The sequence below is a fragment of the Talpa occidentalis genome, unplaced genomic scaffold, assembly GCF_014898055.3.
Source record: "Talpa occidentalis isolate TD23 unplaced genomic scaffold, MPIMG_talOcc4v2.1 talOcc4.13, whole genome shotgun sequence".
In the NCBI taxonomy this organism is placed as follows: Eukaryota; Metazoa; Chordata; class Mammalia; order Eulipotyphla; family Talpidae; genus Talpa; species Talpa occidentalis.
The window spans coordinates 85,188,773-85,208,527 of record NW_023601322.1 but is presented as its reverse complement, the minus strand read 5'-3'; the positions used below and the strand labels follow the sequence as shown (position 1 = coordinate 85,208,527).

At 46.0% G+C, this 19,755-nt stretch overlaps 1 protein-coding gene across 1 annotated transcript; it reads left to right on the top strand.

The window, feature by feature from the left end:
* The first annotated feature begins 11,570 nt into the window (after positions 1-11,570).
* LOC119242927 (uncharacterized) lies at positions 11,571-17,475 on the top strand. The gene is given in 4 exon segments (XM_037508354.2): positions 11,571-11,890; positions 12,598-16,693; positions 16,696-16,727; positions 17,098-17,475. Coding segments are annotated over 3 exon segments (4,212 nt in total). The 5' UTR covers positions 11,571-11,890; positions 12,598-12,891.
* Positions 17,476-19,755: the final 2,280 nt, after the last annotated feature.

Sequence of the window (19,755 nt, the reverse complement as noted above, 5' to 3'; positions counted from 1 at the left end):
AAGGCAGAAATGCTAGATGACTGAAAAAAACATCAGAAAAGAGAACAAACAGGAAAGCAGGGTTGGAGAGGTCAGATCCGTCAAGAAAACAGAGCCCCTACTTCAAGGCCAGGTGGATAATGAATTGTAAATGTGTTGGCTGAAAATCTGAATTCATAGGCCAATACCTCCATGTCCTGCTCTTTCTCCATAGTGCAATCTGTGACTGTAAGGGGCAGAAGGACACGGAGCCGGATCTCTATGATCGAGCAGACGGGGTAAAAGAGGAGAGAGTGTCCTGGAGCCCTCAGTGGCTTTTGCAGGCTTTTACTGGGATTTACAAGGTACACAGCAGGTAGAAGTGTGGGGGGTCAGGAGGCCACCCAGCCCCTGGTGAGTCTTCACTCTTCCTGGGCTCTCTGGCATTCTCTGGTGGTTTCTGCTTCTCTGCTCTCTGCTCCTCGTGGTTCTTCTCTCCGGTTCTGCTCTCTCTGGTGCTGCCCTTATAAGCCCAGTCTTAGCCTGGTGAATCCCATCTACATATGCCCACACCCTACTCCAGGTGCCCACCATCTTGCATGCATTCAAGACTACAAGGATCCATCATCAGTCCTCATGGCGGGAGGCAGAAAAGCCTGATACTTTACTTTACTTACCCGACAGTGACCCACACACAGCCGCACTCTGCAGTCCAGTGTTGCTGCACTTCCAGTGCCTCCTACCTCCTGCCTCCTTCCCCATTAGGGCAGACACATTTGACAGGCCACATGGAGAGATTTACACTGCCATGGCTGTCAGTAGGCATTCCAGCACAGTGATTTACTTTAGCATCAAATTTGAAACTAGAACCAGAAATCCTTCATTATCATTTAATATGGGTCTATTTCATTAACTAATTTAAAATCATGCATAATTCATCCCATGCATTGTTCATTTATAGTTTAGCATGTATTTCCAAGATGCAGTATCTATATTAGCTTTGCCTCATTATTTTTCTTGCATAAAATGATTGAGATAGACAACACTTCTTTATCAATGGAAATAGGACAGCTCTTTATTCTTCACCAAACTGGGACACCAATTTCCCTATGAAACAGAATATTTTCCATCTTGTAGTTTCAAAACCTTTTCCTATATTGTCCTTTTATCCCTCCTGATAATGTTGTTTTTCATCAGCCTGGTTGTTATTTTATTTTAAAAGCAAGGAATTGGGCCTCCCTCAGGGCATAGGGATTAAGACTCAGCCCTATCACCACTGTGGCCTGAGTTCAATCCCCAACCAGGGAGTTAAGCCACATGGTGCAGCAGACCTCTCCTGTCTCGCCCACTGCTCCCCTCAGCAGTGTATTTCAGTCAGTCTGCCTGTTTTGCTCCCCACTCTGTCTCTGGTGAATCTTCTCACCCCCCATCCACACCTCTGGCCCACCTCAGTTCTTCTACACCAAAATAAATAAATTTTTTTTAAAAAGTAAGGAATCTAGCCTCAAGATTTCGAGAAATCTACTCAAGTACATGTGGCAACAGATTTAAACATTTCTTTATATTTAAATACAGATTCAAATGTCGATTTCTAAGTCCTCCAATTTTTTTTAAGATTTCTTTATTTATTGCATAGAAGAACTGGGGAATAGGCCAGAGTTGTCTGTGTGGGATGGGGGTGAGAGGATTCACCAGAGACAGAGTGGGGAGCAGAACAGGCAGATCTACTGAAATACACTGCTGAGGGGAGCAGCGGGTGAGACGGAGAGGTCTGCGCACCATGTGGGTAACTCCCTGGCCAGGGATCAAACTCAGGCTTCAGTGGTGATAGGCTGATAGCGCTGTGTAAGTTCTTCAATTTTTTAAGCAAAAAATCCAAATTTTGAGGTTTTTTCTGTCTTTACATAGTACATAAAAACATTATATAGTATATAAGTATTTAGTTATTGGGTTAATGAATGAGTTTTAAGTCTACTTCATTAACATTGTATGATGATGATGATAAACAATATCTGAAATGTAGATTTTATTATTATTCGGGTACAGTTCAAGAAATGATTGCTATTGAAAATACAGCTTATTATTCACAATTCTCAACTGCTAGAGCACATGGGACAGTTTAAGAGTTAGTTAAGAGGCAGAGGGAGCAGGGAGAAAAAAATGAAAAAGGACTTTACTGTGGTAGCAGGATGAGTAAACAAAGGGTTGAATAATTTCAGCAGACTTGGGGCATAAGAGGTGTCCCAAATTGTTTGATAGCTAGTCCTGAGATGGCTAAGACAGGGCAATAGTGGCTGTGAGTATGAGAACTCAATAGAGGAGGTGATGGGAGTGGGGTTCGGAGAGCATTGGTTAGTCTGCATATATGAATGGTGCTTGCAGGTCAGTCATTTACTATCCCTAGGAATTGACTAGCCCCAAGATGATCAGTCTCTCCAGATCAGCATAGCCAGAGACTTCAAAGCATCAGAATAGGTTAATACGAATACCTGGGATATCCCTGGCAGCCTAGAGGTTAAGTGCCATCACCACTACAGCTTGAGTTCCATCCCCGGCCAGGGAGCTAACCCACATGGTGCAGGAGACCTCGCCTGTCTCACCCTCTGCTCCCCTCGGCAATGTATTTCAGTCAGTCTGTTTGTTCTGCTCCCGCTCTGTCTCTGTTGAATCCTCTCACCCCCTACACCTCTGGCCTACACCCCAGTTCTTCTACACATGAAAAAAAATAAAAATACCTGGTCATTCTTTTGTGCCAGACTTGATGTTGTCTGCAAGCATTGTGTTACATAAAATTCCTAACAATCCTATCAAGTAAACAGCATCATCATATGTAGAAGGGGGAACACGAGGTGTAGAGAAAACAGCAACTTGGCATGGATTACACATTTAGTAGGAGGAGGAGAATTTGAACTCACATAACCTGGTGATAAGACTCATGTTTAAAATTAGACTCCAAAAAAACTGAGAAAGGTGTTGACTAAGAACTTTTATACTCAAGCTCTGAAGGATATTTTTTTATTATAAATTCTGTCTTTTTCAAACTTACTTGAATTTTATCTGCAAGTCTAGCAGCATAGGACTATCACAACTAGCATTGTCTGTCACTGCCCCGCCGAGAGAGAGCATGATCTCCAGATCTTCGAGATGAGGTTCTAGTACCAGGGTACAGGAAGGATAAATTAGCTTAAAATATTATGGTATTGAGCTGAAAAAAAAAAAATGGGTGTGCAAGTGCTTTTGTTTATCAGGTAATCTCAGCAAAGCCAACTGGAGGATTCACCTAAAAGGGATCCTCCAGTTGAAATCAGGAGTCTACCAAGAGGCGAAAAGTTTGTAAAGATGTCACTTCTTTTTTTTTTTAAAATACATTTATTTATACAAGAACTGGGGTATAGTCAGAGGCAAGGGAAGGTGAGAGGATTCACCAGAGACAGACCAGGGACCAGAACAAGCAGATGGACCTGAAAACACTGTTGAGGGGAGAAGCAGTTGAGCCGCACCATATGGGTATCTCCCTGGCCGGCTGGGAATTGAACCGGCACTGCAGAGGCTGCAGACATCTTCACAGCACTGCGTTCAACCCACTGTGCCACTGGGGAGGCCCAAGATGTCACTTTTGCCTCAAAGAGCAGTTCAGGAATTTGCTACTGTCACCAAGACTGAGACTAAAGCCTTTGGGTTCCCTGGATCCCACAGTTGTTGACTGTGCTAGCCACATTATGAAAAAGAATCAGTGACTCAGTAACAGCACCAACCTCTCCGTCACCATCCTCAGATTGCGGATACTTCATGAAGATAAGGAATATCTCTGCTTGTAGGGTCTAATTAAATGTAGAAACTCAGCAGGAAATAGATCATCGCTCTAAGCACTAAATTTTCTCTTCATTCCAATTTAATTCCCAATTCTCTCCTAATTCACTGGTCTCCAATACTACACTCACTGACAATACATAATAAATAGAGGGCTATTACGATTAGATGGACTATATAATTTATTATCTAAACAAGACACTCTTGAGGGAAAAAGGGTAAATATTAATAATTACAGAGACAACAGGTGTAACTGGGAATTCCAGACAAACAGGAATGTTTGAGCACCTGAGCTATGGGAAAGATGAGCCCAGGGCACCATGACATTCCCACTGGCTTTAGAGGTGTGTTCTTCACATCACATGATCCCTCAATGGAAATGAGAGAGAGTCTGCCTTTTTAGGTCACGCTGCAATCAGATTATTCTGTGAGGGTGTCCCAATTGTCTACCAAAGTGTATGCTAAATTTTACATAGTCTTCTGTGGGGAAAGATGGCAATGTTAAAGAATGGTAGGTTTCAGGCCTCCCTGGTGGCACAGGGGTTAAAGACAGTGCTATCAAGCTCTCACCAGCTACTACTGCATGAGTTGGATCCCCGGCCAGCTAGGGAACAACCCACATGGCACAGCAGACCTCTCCTGTCTCGCCCTCTGCTCCCCTCAGCAGTGTATTTCTGTGGATCTGCCTGTTCTGCTTTCCACTCTCTCTGGTGAATCCTCTCAATCCCTGAACCTCTGGCTTACACTCCAGTTATCGTATACAGAAATAAATAAATCTTAAAAAAAAAAAAAGAATGGTAGGTTTCATGATCTAAATTTAGCCTAATCTCAAAAGGAATCTATAAAATATTCCAAGATAACCAAGAACTCAAGATACCACTAAGAATATGGAATGCATAGAGCCATGACAAGAGCAAAAGAAAGAGAAAATAGTTGACCCCAGGACTGTGTGAGTATTCAGTCCCGATGTGACTCAAGGGAAATTTAGAAGATGCAAGTGCAACCATTTGCATCAACCACAGAAGAGCATAACATCTGACAATAAAAAGAGACCAATAGTCAATACCAATAAGTCAACATTCAAAATTTAATTATTCAAGAGAAACATTCAAGATTTGATTTTTCTGCAATATTGCTTCACAAAATATTGATTATTTACATACTTAAAGCGTATCTACATGCGCGTAGCTAAAAATCTAACAGAGACCTATAAAAGGTATGCAAATATGCAAAATAAGAACTTGATGAGCACCGTCAAACATATAAGACTCAACAGCTAAACATTCTTAAAAGATAATGCCAGGACTGACAGGGTGAATCAAGATTGATAGAGCAAGAAAGGTTTCCTAATAGAGCAGCCCTGAAAGCTGAAAGGGATTCTGACAGTCACGGAGAGACAGGGCATTGTGACATCAGGAGCATAAGGAATGATGTAAGCCCAGGAAGAAAGTGAGAGACTCTCATTATCGAAATGCAAGGCTGGAAAAGGCAGGTCAGGGGCCAGATTTTGAGAGGATCATCAGATCAAGTAGCTTCGAGTCAAGTCTGCTTTCTCTCCAGCAGTTGCAGAGGCTGATCCAGTTATAATCTCTAAAAATGTGCCATGATTCTTGTGATTATTCATGAGAATTAGCAAACCTTTGGGAAATAGAATATTGATAGATATATTCGTACTCTCGATCCAAATGTAAAATCCCACAAATTAGTCCAGCTGTGGGTAACCCACATAAAAAAAAAAAAAAAAATGAAACTGGAAGTTTATTTTTTTTTACTCTAAAATCAAAAATGAGGTGGCAAACCAGAGAAGAACTCTTTTGATTTTTGCACATTAAAACCTTCTATAAAGTGCAGCTGTTTTTGAGCATCATAAAATGTTAAAGGTTCTTTAAAATGTTATTGAACACCATGAAATTGAAGATAATTTGTTTTAGAAACTACAAAATAAAGAAATTAGAACAGCAACTTGTGATTCCTGCAGAATGTCTTAAAAACTCTGTTTTAATAGTGATAGTAACACTAACACAGTGCTTGCTATGTACCACATATGGCTTAAGAACACCTTACATATATTTACCTAAACAATTCTCTGTTCAAAAGAAATTTTCAGTCCACTTGAAAAACAAAACAAGGGACCTCCTTGGTAGCTCAGGGTTTTAAGCTCAGCACTATCACTGCCATGGTCTGAGTTCAATCCCAGGCCAGGGAGCTACCCACATGGCACAGCAGACCTCTCCTATCTCACCCGCTGCTCCCCTCAGCAGTGTATTTCAGTCAATCTGCCTGTTCAGTTCCCCACTCTGTCTCTGGTGAATCCTCTCATCCCCTGCACCTCTGGCCTACACCCCAGTTCTTGTATGCATAAATAAATAAAAATAAATCTTTTTAAAAAAAGAAAAGCAAAACAAAACAAAGTCATAAGAAGCCTGAGGATCTGCTAGGCAGTTTTTAAATCCTGTTGCAGATATCACAGAGACACAGACACCAGGATGCAGTGCCAGGGGGATGTCCACATTGCTCCTACTTGGGGAGCTACTGAAATATTAAAGGATGACAGCAGACATGGTTATTTGTCCTACACAGCTTCAGAAGAATTTCATTAGTTGCCAACATTTTAAAATTAGGAAAATCAATATTAAAATCTGGATGTCTGCCTTCACTTAGAAAATCTGAAGATCTGGCAAGCGTGAGTCCCATTGGCTTACATGATGACATAACACTCAGGGTGGGACAGTGGGGGAGTCTTCAGATAGTCTGTGTGCTCTGTTCTTCAAGTCACCACCACCCCCTCCCAGTCCTAAAATATTAGGTTTGAAACCTTGGCATAGAGTGTAAGTTTCAACACTGGATACAGATTACCTGGAGGTAACGCTGGGATAGAGTAGCTATAAAAAACAAGAGAGGGTTACTTTGAATCTTTCAACTTGCTTTTAATCTAAAAGCAAAATTGAGGTGGGAAGCCAGAAAAGTACTCTGGATTTTGCATATTAAAACCTTATATAAAGTATAGCTGTTTGTGATCATAAAAATGTTACAGGTCCTTTAAAATGCTTTTGAATGTCATGAAATTGAAGATAGGAGAAAGTGGAGTTTCAGATAATAGGGCCAACTAGTTAGTACTTGAACATATACTGTTAGTTTTCCAATTAGTTTTTCTTGACTATTTGCTATAGAATCCTCCCGTGATAAAATGACAAAGATCTAGTCCAACATTCTCCTTCTATAGACATAGATACTTGAGTCAGTTGGTAGAGGATCCATTCTTGAGAATCCAGCCACGAAAGTAGTGTGATCTCTTCGTCCATCACTGGTTCTAACCCTTAATAGTATATTAAGGGTAGTTGCCTCTGATCTCTGAAAAAAAGTGTTGTTTTTTTTCTGTCCATGCCTAAATATTTTAATTCATCCCCACTGAAGTTTTTAAACATTATGTGTGTCCACTTATGTGTGTGTGTGTGTTAGAGGGAAGAGAACAGATGTGGTTTAACCTTAAATTAAGTGAAAGAATTGGAAAGACAAATAAATGGTTCCAATCATTAAATGTACATTATGGAAATTAGCCAGTTTTTTGTTTTTAAGAAAAGCATAGTCCATCACTCAAGAATGACATAAAATCAATTTTTTGTATTGTAGATAATAATAGCAGGGACTGGTCATAGCGTTAAAATTAAAGAACATTGAGCCTCTGATCCATTTAAATTTACAATCCTTCTCCTAGAGCAAAGAGAGCCTCCAGAGGTCTTTCTTGGCTTGGCCTCAAATTCTAATTATAACTTATAGGGATTTCTTAATCCAAGAATAGCTTCTTTGAAGTAAAAGAGTAAAGAAGAAAAATCATCAAAAAAAAAAGAAAAAAAAAAAACAGCTAAGAATTCACCTATGAGTACCCCTTCAAGGTCATGGTCAAGGATAAGAGAGGAAATTTTTCATATCCTAGGACTTACCTAAAGTAGCACTGTGTTCATTAACATGGCTACTAGGACAATGCACACCCTGAGTGCTTGAAACAAGAGAATTCTTTCACAGTTCTGGAGGCTGGAAGGTGAGATCAAGGTGTCAGCAGGTTTGTTACCCTGAGACCCCTCTCCTTGGCTTGCCAATGGATACCTTCCATCCTTTGTCCTCCTGTGGCCTGTTTTCTGTGCAATACTACCTTGGTGTCTCTCCTGCTTCTACTAAGGATACCACCTGGGTTGGGTTAGGGCCCACCCATAGGACCTCACTCAACTGGAATCACCTGTTTAAAGGGTCAATGTCAAAACACAGTCACATTATGATTACTGGGGGGTTAGCTCTTCAGTATGTGAATTTGGAATTTGGAATATCAGCACAAACCAAAACAGGGGGAAACCAGAGAGACCCAAACTAGAGATCTTGAGTTAGCCACAGAGAGGTGCAGGCACCCTCACCTGGACCCACAGAAATTTTATTCCATTTGTTACATGGTTCGCACTGCCCCAGGAATGCAGCAAAAGGGAGACTCCCTCCTCAGTGCACATTCGAGTGCATCTTTGTGTGCTGCCCACAGAAGTGGGAAATGCAGGGACCGGGTTGGAGGCCCTGCAGAGCTCTGAGAGTGAGTGCCCCCTGCAGACTTGCATGAGGCATCTCTCTTGGTGGTCTCACCTCTCAGGACACCTGTGATTAGTGCAGCAGCACCAGGAAGAGCTAAAACTGAGCAGTCACATAGCTCCTGATACACATTTCAGATCAGTTTTCTATTCGTGTCACTAGGGACTGGAGCATGGGATTGCTAAAATAACCTCTTTCTCTATTTTAAGGTTTAGATGGCAGCCAGGAGAGCTATGCATGGAATAGGGAAATGCACCACTGTGGAGGATGATGGCTGCCTTCGTGGTGGGAATCGTGTTGCAGCTGAAGAGGTAAGATCCTGTACCTGTGAATCACCTATGGTGTAGTATACCAATGTGATCTCAATGAGATCAACAACAACAACAACAACAACAGAAAAGTGGAGAACTTCAAAAAGGGGGGGGTATAAAAAAAGATAGCAAAAGAGGGCTCGTTGACAAGGAGCTTATTGGAACACAGAGCCAAAGAATATTTTAAAATCGACCTGCTATATTAAAGGTGAAACTGGGTAGTTTAATAGAAAATACACCATTGGCTAAAATACTGATACAAAATACACATCTTGAGTCATGGAAAGGGGGTGGGGAAATATAGCAATTGGCCCCCAGCCCCATCCCCACTGTCAGCAGAAGAACAGATATGGGATGGTGAGGTGAGGTAGACAGGAGATGACCTGGCCTAATAATTCTACGACTTTTCTACATTTTCTTTTCTTTTCTTTTTTTTTAAGATTTATTTATTTATTTATACAAGCACTGGGTAGCGTGGGAAGGTGAGAGAATTCACCAGAGCCAGAGCGGGGAGCAGGGCAGGCAGAAGGACCGAAGTACACTGCTGAGGGGAGCAGCGGGTGGCAGGAGAGGTCTGCGCGCCATGTGGGACCCTCCTCTGGTGGCTGGGGAGCAGCCAGGGATTGAACCAGCACTGCAGAGGCTGCGGGCAGCTTCGCAACCCAGCGCTCAACCACTGAGCCACCAGGGAGGCCCAGTTTTCTACACTTTCATTGGACAGTCATCAGATCAGAAGTTGGTCTTTCTAGCACATTATTATGAAAACACGGATATCCTGTGGCTGGGATTCAGCTTCGGACCTGTTGGTAGCCCACTCAAGCATCAAGTCCCCCTGAGAGGGAGATGATGGTGACTGTGACTTTTTGCTTGTTTCCCCCAGGACACCTGCCAGATGGAAATCTATAATTCAGAGTTGCACATAACATGAAAACTCTTATCCTATATACTTATCTAACCACACTTCTGCCAGAGCACCTGGTTTCATTGGGGATATTTTAGTAATATGATTAAGCTCCTCTATCACAATCTAGTTTAATTGTGGTGTAAAATTTGGCACGATTGGATTACTTAGGAAGCAGTGAAAAAAATGGGTGAAAAGTGACTCAGTAACTGCCTTATCTCTATAAAGGATTTTTCATTAAAACTATTAACTAAATGAGGGGTTATTAAAAAGAATCAGCTTTTCAACAGATGCAACAATGGGGGAAGAAGGTACAAATGGATTTTAGAAAAATTAAGGTGAGTGCTAGGAGAAGCTTTGGAAATCAAAGGAAGTTAAATACTAGACTATGAACTATTAACAAGGGCACTTGTTTTACAGAACTACAAACTCATTAAAAACTTTCAAAGGGCCTCCCTGGTGGTGCAAGGGGTTAATCACAGCACTATGATGCAATCTGCAGCCTCTGCAGCACGAGTTCAATCCCCAGCCATCCAGGGAGAAACCCACATGGTGCAGCAGACCTCTCCTGACTCACCCGCTGCTCCCCTCAACAGTGTACTTCTCTGGTGAATCCTCTCACCTCCCCGCATCTCTGGCCTATACCCCAGCTCTTGTATGCATAAATAAATAAATCTTTAAAAAAAAAAAAAAAACTTCATGGATTCCTATGAGTCTGAAATGACATTGTTCCTCAAGTTTCTTGAGTTTCCCTCTAGGCCAACTGATTGTTTTAGTCATATAAAAATGTGCCTAAAGGAGACTTTATCAACTACAGCACAGGGTGTGAAAGGGAGTATATAATCTGTGGAGGCTTACTGAATGACAATGAGCAAATAGACAAAAGAGTAGCTCAGTAACCAAAATCAAGAAGATGAGTGATTTCACCAAATTCACTCTACTGTCAGAACAATGATAGCCAGATCCAATTTTCAGGAAGAAGTGTACTAGAAAGTAGTGGCTTCAGTGACAGATCCTGTAATAATTAGAATAACAAGACTGTTGCCCTAAGAGACATTGCAAGGCCTTGAAAGTAGATGTGCTTGGACACATCTCTATCAATCCACAGAATTTTCCTAAGCACAGCTCACTTCTCCAGGGGAATCGTGCTGCCAGTGAGAAATTAACACTCCTCAGTCTTGAGGCTCCTTCCCTGCCTGTATTTGGTATCTCAGATTCCAAGAAACTACTTTGATTCAGAAAAGATGAAGAATCAGGACACTTCTGAGAATAGAGCTATGAATATTCAGGAATTGTCTTTTCAGGGCTCAGCATCTGGGAAAACCAGTTCCTGGGTGATGTTTCTCAGATGTAAATTCCTGGGTTCAAATCTGATTGGCTCAGGGAGGTCATGTGCTCTGGACACCAGCAGAGGGGAGAGATCCTCAGTATGAAACCTAAACCCCTGGTGCTTGAAGAGAAGGAGAGGAGCTTGCACAGGGCAGAGAAAAAAAGACAGGACAGCTTCAGTTCCCTCCACTTTACAGCCAGAAAATTAAAATCCAAACAAATAATCAGTGCAAGGAAATGGGTCTGTTAGAGGAAAATGATTGACATTAACATTTCAGGATGTGTCTGGAGCTGTCAGACTAAAGACTTTGGAAATGAGCCCTCCCCTATGGTTAGGAGACTACTCTCAGGACTGGTTTCTGAGAGCAGCCTGATTTCCTTCCTCTACTCCCTCCCACATAGTTTCCACCAATAGCAGAGACTGTTGTTGCAGGACAAGGGAAGAGTAACTTCAAGTTGCCCTGTGGAACCAAGCTTAGCTGAGGTTTCGCCATTTTGTATATCCTCCACCTTGATATGTTAGTCCTTGTCCTGCCGCATTCCGGAGATAGTTTCAGCAGTCACAACCCTCACTCCACTTGGTGACGAAAAAGCAGACCACCCCAGCCACCAATGAGGGCAGTCCTGTCCATAAATGGGACAGCATCTCTAACCGTCCAATCAGTTTGAAACTGTAACCCGCGCGCCCAAAGTGCCTTTGTAGTAGCCAATGAATAATTGCCAACTTCTTTCAAAGTTCCCGCCACTCGCGACCCTATAAGATGTCCCAGCTTCCTCTGTTCGGGGCTCTCGACCTCTGCCGTTGCATCGGTGCGTGTCGAGGGCCCGGTCTCGAGCCCGTATTAAACTCCTTTGTGCCCTTGCATCGGTTGTCTGTGTCCTTGGGGGCTGCACTGGTCGACGTGGGCACAACATTTTGGGGGCTCGTCCGGGATCGACGAGTGCAGACCCCAACTGCCGAGCAACCGAAAGGAGTTCTAAAGCGCGCAGGTGAGTTCCAACACTCGCCCAGGTAAGCTTCAAGTCTGCAGACCTGTAGTTGTACTTAGTACCTGTATCTTTTGTACTTTGTACCTGTAGAAGCTGTTTTGTACTTAGTACCTGTATCTTTTGTACTTTGTACCTGTAGAAGCTGTTTTGTACTTAGTACCTGTATCTTTTGTACTTTGTACCTGTAAAAGCTGTAATTGTTTGCAAACCTGAAAATCTGTTCAATAGCCGGGTCAGGCTTAAGTGGACGCACTTGAAAGCCGCCGGCGTGGACCGCGGGAGACGTCCCCGGACCACATGTTAGGAAGGCCACACCCTTTGCGGGGAAGCAGATACCCCTTTTGGGGGCCTTTTGAAATATCAGTCTTTGGCCTGTTTCTTGTGACGACAGCCACTGTACTTCTAGCATTTGTCATCATGGGTCAATCACCATCTACCCCTCTATCCGTTGTTTTACAGCATTTTAAAGATGTCAGGTCCAGAGGGTCGGACCTCAGTGTAAAAATAAAAAAATCCCCTCTAATCACCTTTTGTTCCTCAGAGTGGCCGAAGTTCGGAGTTGGTTGGCCCCCGGAGGGAACTTTTGATTTACAGATTGTCCGTCGCGTAAAGGAAATCATCACCAGTGAAAGAAAATTCGGACATCCTGACCAACTCCCGTATATCTTAGTCTGGCAAGATCTAGTCCAGAACCCCCCTGCTTGGTTAAAGCCATTTTTGTCGTTACAGGCACAACCCGTACTGCCGGCTAAACTGCTTGGGTCCCACCCCAACACCCCGTCGGCACCTGCGGTTTTCCAAGACTCTACCCCGGAGGAACTTCTATTTCCACCACCCTATCATAACCCTTGTAGTAACCCTCCCCAACTCCTGCGGTCGGCTGACCACCCTCCCCCAGAGGCGGGCGGGGCTCGTGGGCAGGGTCCGGCGGCAGGCACCCGCTCAGTGAAGGCGAATTCCCCGGATTCCACCGTCCTGCCCCTGCGTGTGGCAGGATTGCCTAATGAGCAGGGCAACCAGCCCATGCACTACTGGCCGTTTGCGACCAGTGACCTCTACAACTGGAGAGCACAAAATGCACGTTTCTCTGACAACCCTAAAGACCTTGTTAATCTCCTAGACACTGTTCTATTTACTCATCAGCCCACCTGGGATGATTGCCAACAGCTCTTGCAGGTCCTCTTCACCACTGAGGAGCGAGATCGTATACTGACGGCCGCCAGGAAATTAGTCCCTGGAGAAGATGGCACACCCACCACAAACGCGGCCCGCATAGATTTAGTGTTTCCCTTGACCCGACCTGACTGGGATTTTAACCAGGCTGAAGGTAAGGAGAGACTCCGGGTGTACCGCCAGACTCTAATGGCAGGGTTGCGTGCAGCAGCCCGCAAGCCCACCAATTTGGCCAAGGTAGGGGATGTGCAGCAGGGAAGGGAGGAGACCCCCGCGGCTTTTCTAGAACGCCTCATGGAAGCTTTTCGGCAATATACTCCTATGGATCCGGAGGCAACGGAGAACAGGGCCGCGGTGGTAATGGCCTTTGTTAACCAGGCGGCTCCTGACATTAAACAAAAACTACAAAGAATAGATAGGCTGGGAGAAAAATCTATTCGAGATCTTATGGAGGTGGCAGAAAAGGTGTACAATCGCCGTGAAACTCCTGAGCAAAGAGAAGACCGCATCCGCCAGGAAGAACGGAAGGTAAGGGCGGCTGAAAACGCACGCCACACTCGGGATATGGCCAGAATCCTGTTCGCCGTCACTCAAAAGGACGACCTGGGTAAGCTACACCCCTCCCGCCGCCCCAGCTCCACAGGGACAGGCAGGACCCTACAGCGTGATCAATGTGCATACTGCACTCAAAAAGGACACTGGGCCAAACATTGCCCAAAGAAACGGGGAATAACCTCAAACAACCCCGCCGTTTCTGACACTCCTGTCCTGGTGCTCGGGGGCACAAGAGATGACAGTGACTAGGACCGTCAGGGCTCGACCCTCCCCGAGCCCCGGCTAACCTTAAAAGTGGAGGGGAGACCCGTTAATTTCCTTGTGGACACGGGGGCACAGCATTCAGTCCTCACGGAACCCTTGGGTAAACTTTCCGGTAAAACTTCGTGGGTGCAAGGGGCTACGGGATGCAAGCAGTATCCCTGGACCACGAAAAGATCTGTAGACCTGGGAAAAGGTCAGGTCTCGCACACCTTCGTTGTAATTCCTGAATGCCCGTACCCATTAATTGGAAGAGACCTTTTAACCAAGGTAGGAGCGCAAATCTCATTTGGACAGGAAGGTGTCGAAATCAAGGACTTTAAGGGCTCTCCCCTACACGTCCTCACGATTTCCCTTCAAGATGAGTACCGCCTTTTGGTGGCGCCAGATCACCCACCCCTTTCTGGGTGGTGGATGGAATCTTTCTCGAATGTTTGGGCAGAAACCGGGGGCGTTGGCCTGGCGTCCCACAGACCACCCATTATAGTCCAGCTAAAGCCTGGGGCTGAACCCATTCGGGTAAAACAGTACCCTATGCCTGCAGAAGCCAAGACAGGAATAACGCCTCATATTCGGAGGCTATTGGACAGTGGTATCCTTAAAACATGCCATTCGTCATGGAACACCCCTTTGTTACCGGTGCGAAAACCACACTCGCAAGACTTCAGGCCGGTACAGGACCTCAGAGAAGTAAATAAACGGGTCATAGATATCCACCCCACAGTCCCAAACCCTTATACCTTGCTGAGTGCCTTGCCACCTACTCATGTGTGGTACACAGTATTGGACTTAAAAGATGCCTTCTTTAGTCTACCACTAGCACCCCAAAGCCAGGAAATGTTTGCCTTTGAATGGCAGGATGCGGAACGGGGCATCAGTGGACAATTAACTTGGACAAGGTTGCCTCAAGGGTTTAAAAACTCTCCCACCCTTTTTGACGAGGCCCTTCATGAGGATTTAAGAAAATTCCGCAGCCGATTTCCCGAACTAACTTTGCTCCAGTATGTTGATGATCTGTTACTTGCAGCGGAAAGTGAGCATGCCTGCCGAACAGGAACAGCCGAATTACTGACGGAACTGGGCCAGATGGGATACCGCGTCTCCGCAAAAAAGGCACAAATTTGCCTGCCCGAGGTAATCTATCTGGGCTACCGCCTCAAAAACGGTTATAGGTGGCTGACGGAAGCCAGAAAAGCTACTGTCTTACAGTTGCCGACACCCACCACCAAAAGGGAGGTACGTGAGTTCCTGGGATCTGCTGGGTTTTGCCGGCTATGGATACCTGGATTCGCAGACCTGGCCCAACCCTTGTATGAGGCTACCCGGGAAAAAGTAACTTTTCAGTGGACTCCCCAGATGCAGCAGTCTTTTGAGTCCTTAAAGAGGGCTTTACTGTCTGCACCAGCCCTGGGTCTTCCGGACATTACAAAGCCTTTCCATTTGTTCGTAGATGAGGCAAAGGGCATAGCTAAAGGGGTGCTCACTCAGTCCTTGGGCCCCTGGAGGCGTCCTGTGGCTTATCTGTCTAAAAAGTTAGACCCGGTGGCGTCCGGCTGGCCACCGTGCTTACGCATGGTGGCAGCGGCTGCCCTCCTTTTCAAGGACTCCCAAAAACTGTCTCTGGGACAAGTTACTTCCATAACCACCCCCCATGCGGTGGAAGGAGTCCTCAGGCAGCCGCCAGAGAGGTGGATGAGTAATGCCCGAATCACGCATTACCAAAGCCTATTGCTCAACCCAGAGAGGGTCAATTTTTCGCCACCCACGGGGCTAAACCCCGCCTCCCTCCTACCTGCCCCTGACCTGGAGGCCCATCTAGACTGTGTTGATATCTTGGCCCAGGTCCAAGGGTTACGCCCTGATCTGCGAGATAACCCTCTGCCGGACGGACTGGTTTGGTTTACGGATGGGAGCAGTTTTATCCACGAGGGCCGAAGAGCGGCAGGGGCGGCAGTGGTGTCCATGCAGGAAGTCATATGGGCTGAGCCTTTGCCATCCGGGACGTCCGCTCAAAAGGCTGAACTAATTGCCCTAACCAAAGCTCTCACCTTGGCTCGAGGGAAAAATTTAACTGTGTATACTGACAGCAGATATGCATTTGCCACGGCCCACGTACACGGGGCCATATATCGAGAGCGCGGGCTCTTAACCTCCGACGGCAAAGGCATTAAAAACGCTCAAAAAATTATGGATCTCCTGGCAGCGCTGTGGCTACCACGTAAGCTGGCTATAGTACATCATCCAGGTCATCAAAAGGACTCCTCGACTCCAACTCAAGGTAATAAGCGGGCGGATGAGGCAGCACGCCAAGCTGCCCTAATGCCGGTAGATGCCCTGACAGTAAAACTCCCAGACCCAGGGGACCCGCAGCTGCCGGAAGACCCAGAGTATAGTGCTATGGACTTTGACTACATACAGTCTCTACCGGGTGCTTTTTCTTTGGGACACTGGTGGTACACCCAAGAAACTAAGGCCATCTTGCCAGCACACTTGGCCACTGATCTCATTCAGCGCTTGCACCGAGCCACGCATTTGGGAGAGAGAAAAATTCTAACTCTAATCAGGCAATGGAACCTCCATGTCCGGGACGCAACCTGTACCGTGCGACAAGTAGTGGCATCCTGCCAGTCGTGTGCCATGGTAAACGCCACCAAGACAACCGGTGAACCAGGAATGAGGCCGCGAGGAACGCGCCCGGGGGTCCATTGGGAAATAGACTTCACCGAGGTAAGACCAGGTAAATTTGGCTATCGATACCTGCTGGTCCTGGTGGACACGTTTTCCGGATGGCCGGAGGCGTTCCCGACAAGAGGTGAGTCAGCTCGAGTGGTAGCCAAAATCCTGTTGGAAAACATTTTTCCTAGATTTGGGTTTCCAGTGACCATTGGGTCAGACAATGGACCAGCCTTTGTCTCTCAGGTATCGAAATCTGTGGCTTCTGCCCTGGGAGCAGAGTGGAAGCTCCATTGTGCCTATCGGCCCCAGAGTTCAGGGCAGGTGGAGAGAATGAACAGAACTTTAAAAGAAACTTTAACTAAATTAACTTTAGAGTCTGGCGGGGACTGGGTGACTCTCCTTCCCTATGCCCTCTTCCGGGCTCGCAATTCCCCTTATCGTCTGGGTCTGTCTCCGTTCGAGATTATCTATGGAACCGCCCCCCCAACCACACCGCACGGTGCGCAGTTAGCTTGTGATTTGCCTTCTGATTGTGAACTTTTTCTTTCTGTGTGGGCTGTACAGCAGGCTCACCAGGAGGTCTGGCCCCGCCTCAGAGCGCTCTATGAAGGGGGAGGACCTTCTCAGACAGCCCACAAATTTCAGCCTGGAGATCTTGTCCTTGTCCGCCGACACAAGACCGACGGTCGTGGCCTCCAGCCCCGGTGGAAGGGTCCCTACATCGTCCTCCTGACCACACCCACCGCACTCAAAGTGGACGGCATCGCGGCCTGGGTTCATCACTCACACGTCAAGACGGCACCAACTGACGACTCCCAGCTGCAGTGGCGAGCCCGGAAGCATCCCACCAATCCACTCAAGCTGACTCTTCAGGCGCTCCCGGCTACAACCCATCGCTCCCAGACCACTGCCCACGCCGTGAAAAATGACACCAAACTGTAATGTTGGCTACCTACTGTCCTTCCTTTGTTTTCTCCTTGTCGGGGCTGACTGGGATCCCTGCCGACGGTGCATCACCGAAGGCATATTCGGTCATATTCAGAGCAAGTGCTATGTTAGTAAGCGTGCTTGCAGCCTTAAGGGAGTTCCTTTGTTTGTGGCGACCCTGATTAAGGGCACCACCCATGGATGTCCAGGTACAGTGGGGAGGGTGGTCTGTTGGAAGCGTTTAAATCAAATGCCGCCTAAAAATGAAAGTTGCAATCACTGTAAAGAGGGGGGAGTTTTTCAGCCTATACCTTTGTTCATTCACAGTGCTATGAAAGGTCTACTGTTTATCAGTGCACAGAGTCCAATCGAACTTTCTGGACTGGTATATCCTTAGGAAATAACGCGGGATATGTATGCCCTGTCAAAGCAGGAAAACCCTTTGTTGGACTCTGCAAACCCACTGGGGATGACAGATGGTGGGGGTGTGCAAGACCACGCACGAAAGCAGGAAGTTCAGAGGGTTTTTGAACAAGTTGCCCAAACACAGGATCGGTGGTTCAAGCCGATACACATCCCAGGCCCGGTGGGTTCCCTTAAATTGGAAAAGACAGTACAGGCCATGTTAGACTCAGCCCTACAATTTTTAAACAAGACCAACCCAACCCTGGCCAGCGATTGCTGGTTATGTCTAAGAGAAGGACCCCCCCGTTACACAGCGATCCCTGCTGTGTACAACTGGATTAATTGGACGAACCTAAAGGGCCCAACCCATACGTGTAACCAGACCTTGCCCATCAATAATGTCAAGCTCTCCCCAACAGTTGCTCAGATGCCATGCCTTAGTCACAATGGGACCTTAAAAGTAGGTCAAGTAAATAAGGTACTCTGCAGTTCAGTAGTCAGTGCAACTAAGGCGCCCAGTTTTAATGGCTCTGCCTCTATGTGCCCGCCGGCACTGGGCACTATTTTCTTCTGTGGCACCACAGCCTACCCCGTACTCCCTGCTAACTGGTCGGGCTTGTGCATTTTAACATATCTCATGCCCGATGTGGGAGTGGTCCCAGGCAACCAAAGCCTTCCCATACAGCTCATCCAGTCTGTGCCTGCCGGACATAAGCGGGCCATAATTACCCCACTACTGCTCGGCCTGGGGGTGGCAGCCGGAGTGGGGACCGGAGTTGCTGGAATTGGGACCTCTGTTAACCTTTACCAAAAAATTTCAGCTCAGCTGGTGGGGGACATTGGGCGGCTAGCAGATACAACCTTAGAGTTACAGTCTCAGTTAGACTCTTTGGCCGCGGTGGTCCTGCAAAACCGCCGCGGGCTAGATCTTCTCACAGCAAAGGAAGGAGGCATCTGTCTCTACCTGCGGGAAGAATGTTGCTTCTATGCTAACAAGTCAGGAATAGTTAGAAATAAAATTAAGCAATTACAAGAGGAACTAGAACACCGGAGAAAAAAGCTAGAAGACAACAATGCATTTCTTTGGGAAGGCTTAGGAGGATGGCTGCCCTATCTCTTGCCTCTTCTGGGCCCAGTCGTTACCCTCTTCTTAATTCTGTCTATCGGGCCCTGTGTCATTAATCGACTCGTGGCCTTTATTAAACAACGGGTAAACACGGTCCAGTTAATGGTGCTGCGCTCCCAATATGCCCCCTTACGCCAATATAACTCTCCCCAACAACCCTTAAACAGGACCCCTCCCAATACATAGGAGTGGAGCCCTGACTGTTTCCCCTCATCGCCCACTTTCAGCAGGAAGCAGTTACTGATCAGAACGACGCCCCTTTTCCTGACTGCAGTTAGGGGCTCCATTCCCAAAAAGGGAGGAATGAGACATAGGGCGAGTTAGGGTGATTAAGCAAGTTTCAGGAACAGTACAAAAGAGGACCTCTAAGGAGTTTAGGAAGGCTTCAGGGATAAAAACAACTAAAGAAACATCTCTTGTTTAAGCAGAGTAATTGTCATTTGTGGCTGAGAACTTTTGCTGGACCTATAACCCTGTGAATGAACAACAAAATGACACATAATGTGACTAAACGTAACCATAATTCTGAGACTGACTAACTGATAAAAGGCTTGGTAGCTGTGTTATTTTCTTAACTGACTAGCCGTTTTTTTTTTCAAAAAAAAAAAAAAAAAAATGGGAAATGTGGAACCAAGCTTAGCTGAGGTTTCGCCATTTTGTATATCCTCCACCTTGATATGTTAGTCCTTGTCCTGCCGCATTCGGAGATAGTTTCAGCAGTCACAAACCCTCACTCCACTTGGTGACGAAAAAGCAGACCACCC